The sequence below is a fragment of the Nansenia antarctica genome (genome assembly GCF_963989245.1).
Source record: "Nansenia antarctica genome assembly, chromosome: 8".
Lineage (NCBI taxonomy): Eukaryota > Metazoa > Chordata > Actinopteri > Argentiniformes > Microstomatidae > Nansenia > Nansenia antarctica.
In genome coordinates this window covers 8,794,231-8,796,730 of record NC_137678.1, presented here as the reverse complement: position 1 = coordinate 8,796,730, position 2,500 = coordinate 8,794,231, and the positions used below count along the sequence as shown (strand labels likewise).

Sequence of the window (2,500 nt, the reverse complement as noted above, 5' to 3'; positions counted from 1 at the left end):
GAGTTTCATATTAAAAGTATATCTTCTCGGGGTGTCAGCGAGGTGGTTAAGGGCTCAAAATGACCGTATACTGATGGTGAATTTAGCAATAATAGTCTTGTGTTTGTACGACCTCCATAACCGGTGTTATTCACGGACAAAGCCGGTCAAGGAAGCACCTTTTGCGGGTTAATAACTTTGATTCTCCGGGGGTTAGGAAAATAATTCCAACGTGTCCGGATAGAGGAGAAGCCAGGGAATTCAAAACCATTTGAATGGTGTCAATCCTACTCTCCTATCACCGTCGTGTATCTTGATAGTTCTTCATGGGTGAGGTGGTCTAAATAGTAGGCAGCCGGTAAATTGCGTCCACTCGCCATTTTGAGCGATGTTGCTATGATACTTTTTGCCCGTCAGGTTGGTGGTTGCTAGGGAAGAAACCACGTGACTGAAAGCTATGAATTGCACGCCTGTGCAATAATCATGCTGTCTAATCAGCATCTGGATATGCCTCACCTGTCAGGTGGATGGATTATCTCAGCAAAGTGCTCACTAACGCAGATTTAAACACATTTGCGAACACAATTTGAGAGAAATAGGCCTTTTGTGTACATAGAAAAAAGTCTTAGGTCTTTGATTTCAACTCGTGAAAAAATTGGAGCGAAGTGTTGCGTTTATATTTTTCTTCAGAACATCAACTGTACACACCTGCACACATATAATGTCTATACCTGTCTGTGGGTGGAAATTCATTGTGTGTGTGTGTGTGTGTGTGTGTGTGTGTGTGTGTGTGTGTTCCAGTGTGTGAGGAGTGCCCAGCGGGGACAGAGCCGGTGTTGGGATATGAGTATAAATGGTGGAACGTCCTTCCCTCCAACATGAAGACTTCCTGCTTCAACGTGGGCAACTCCAAATGTGACGACATGAACGGTGAGCCCCGCTAGTCCAGGTCAGGGGGTCTTACAGCCCCGCTAGTCCAGGTCAGGGGGTCTTACAGCCCTGCTAATCCAGATCAGGGGGTCTTACAGCCCTGCTAGTCCAGGTCAGGGGGTCTTACAGCCCTGCTAGTCCAGGTCAGGGGGTCTTACAGCCCTGCTAGTCCAGGTCAGGGGGTCTTACAGCCCTGCTAGTCCAGGTCAGGGGGTCTTACAGCCCTGCTAGTCCAGGTCAGGGGGTCTTACAGCCCTGCTAGTCCAGGTCAGGGGGTCTTACAGCCCTGCTAGTCCAGGTCAGGGGTCTTACAGCCCTGCTAGTCCAGGTCAGGGGGTCTTACAGCCCTGCTAGTCCAGGTCAGGGGGTCTTACAGCCCTGCTAGTCCAGATCAGGGGGTCATACAGCCCTGCTAGTCCAGGTCAGGGGTCTTACAGCCCTGCTAGTCCAGGTCAGGGGGTCTTACAGCCCTGCTAGTCCAGGTCAGGGGGTCTTACAGCCCTGCTAGTCCAGGTCAGGGGTCATACAGCCCTGCTAGTCCAGGTCAGGGGGTCTTACAGCCCTGCTAGTCCAGGTCAGGGGGTCATACAGCCCTGCTAGTCCAGGTCAGGGGGTCATACAGCCCTGCTAGTCCAGGTCAGGGGGTCTTACAGCCCTGCTAGCCCAGGTCAGGGGGTCTTACAGCCCTGCTAGTCCAGGTCAGGGGGTCTTACAGCCCTGCTAGCCCAGGTCAGGGGGTCTTACAGCCCTGCTAGTCCAGGTCAGGGGGTCTTACAGCCCTGCTAGTCCAGGTCAGGGGGTCTTACAGCCCTGCTAGTCCAGGTCAGGGGGTCTTACAGCCCTGCTAGTCCAGGTCAGGGGGTCTTACAGCCCTGCTAGTCCAGGTCAGGGGGTCTTACAGCCCTGCTAGTCCAGGTCAGGGGGTCTTACAGCCCTGCTAGTCCAGATCAGGGGGTCTTACAGCCCTGCTAGTCCAGATCAGGGGGTCTTACAGCCCTGCTAGTCCAGGTCAGGGGGTCTTACAGCCCTGCTAGTCCAGGTCAGGGGGTCTTACAGCCCTGCTAGTCCAGATCAGGGGGTCTTACAGCCCTGCTAGTCCAGGTCAGGGGGTCTTACAGCCCTGCTAGTCCAGGTCAGGGGGTCTTACAGCCCTGCTAGTCCAGATCAGGGGGTCATACAGCTCTGCTAGTCCAGGTCAGGGGGTCCTACAGCCCTGCTAGTCCAGGTCAGGGGGTCCTACAGCCCTGCTAGTCCAGGTCAGGGGGTCATACAGCCCTGCTAGTCCAGGTCAGGGGTCCTACAGCACATACAACCCAGTAAACAAAGAGTCCAAAAGACGTCCTCAGGGAAGCCGGAATGTGGGTTCAGATGACGTCTTTCTAGGACGTCCAGGTGATGTCTTTAGGACGTCTTATGGAGTATAGAAGACGATATGTAGTCCATAAGACGTCCTAAAGACGTCACCTGGACGTCCCAGAAAGACGTCATCTGAACCCACATTCCGGCTTCCCTGAGGACGTCTTTTGGACTCTTTGTTTACTGGGAATAGATCAGGTCAACCCAACGGATGGAGTGCATATGCAAGTGAATA

At 53.4% G+C, this 2,500-nt stretch overlaps 1 protein-coding gene across 1 annotated transcript in view; it reads left to right on the top strand.

Annotated features, from left to right (window-relative positions):
- Positions 1-2,500, top strand: part of LOC308163819 (endosome/lysosome-associated apoptosis and autophagy regulator family member 2-like) — a gene marked incomplete at its 5' end in the record, with an annotated part of 27,975 nt that overhangs the window by 16,107 nt on the left and 9,368 nt on the right. Inside the window, one exon of the mRNA XM_080538009.1 lies at positions 781-909. Within this exon, the coding sequence (XP_080394135.1) occupies positions 781-909 (129 nt within the window). The remainder of the gene's footprint in view (positions 1-780; positions 910-2,500) is intronic.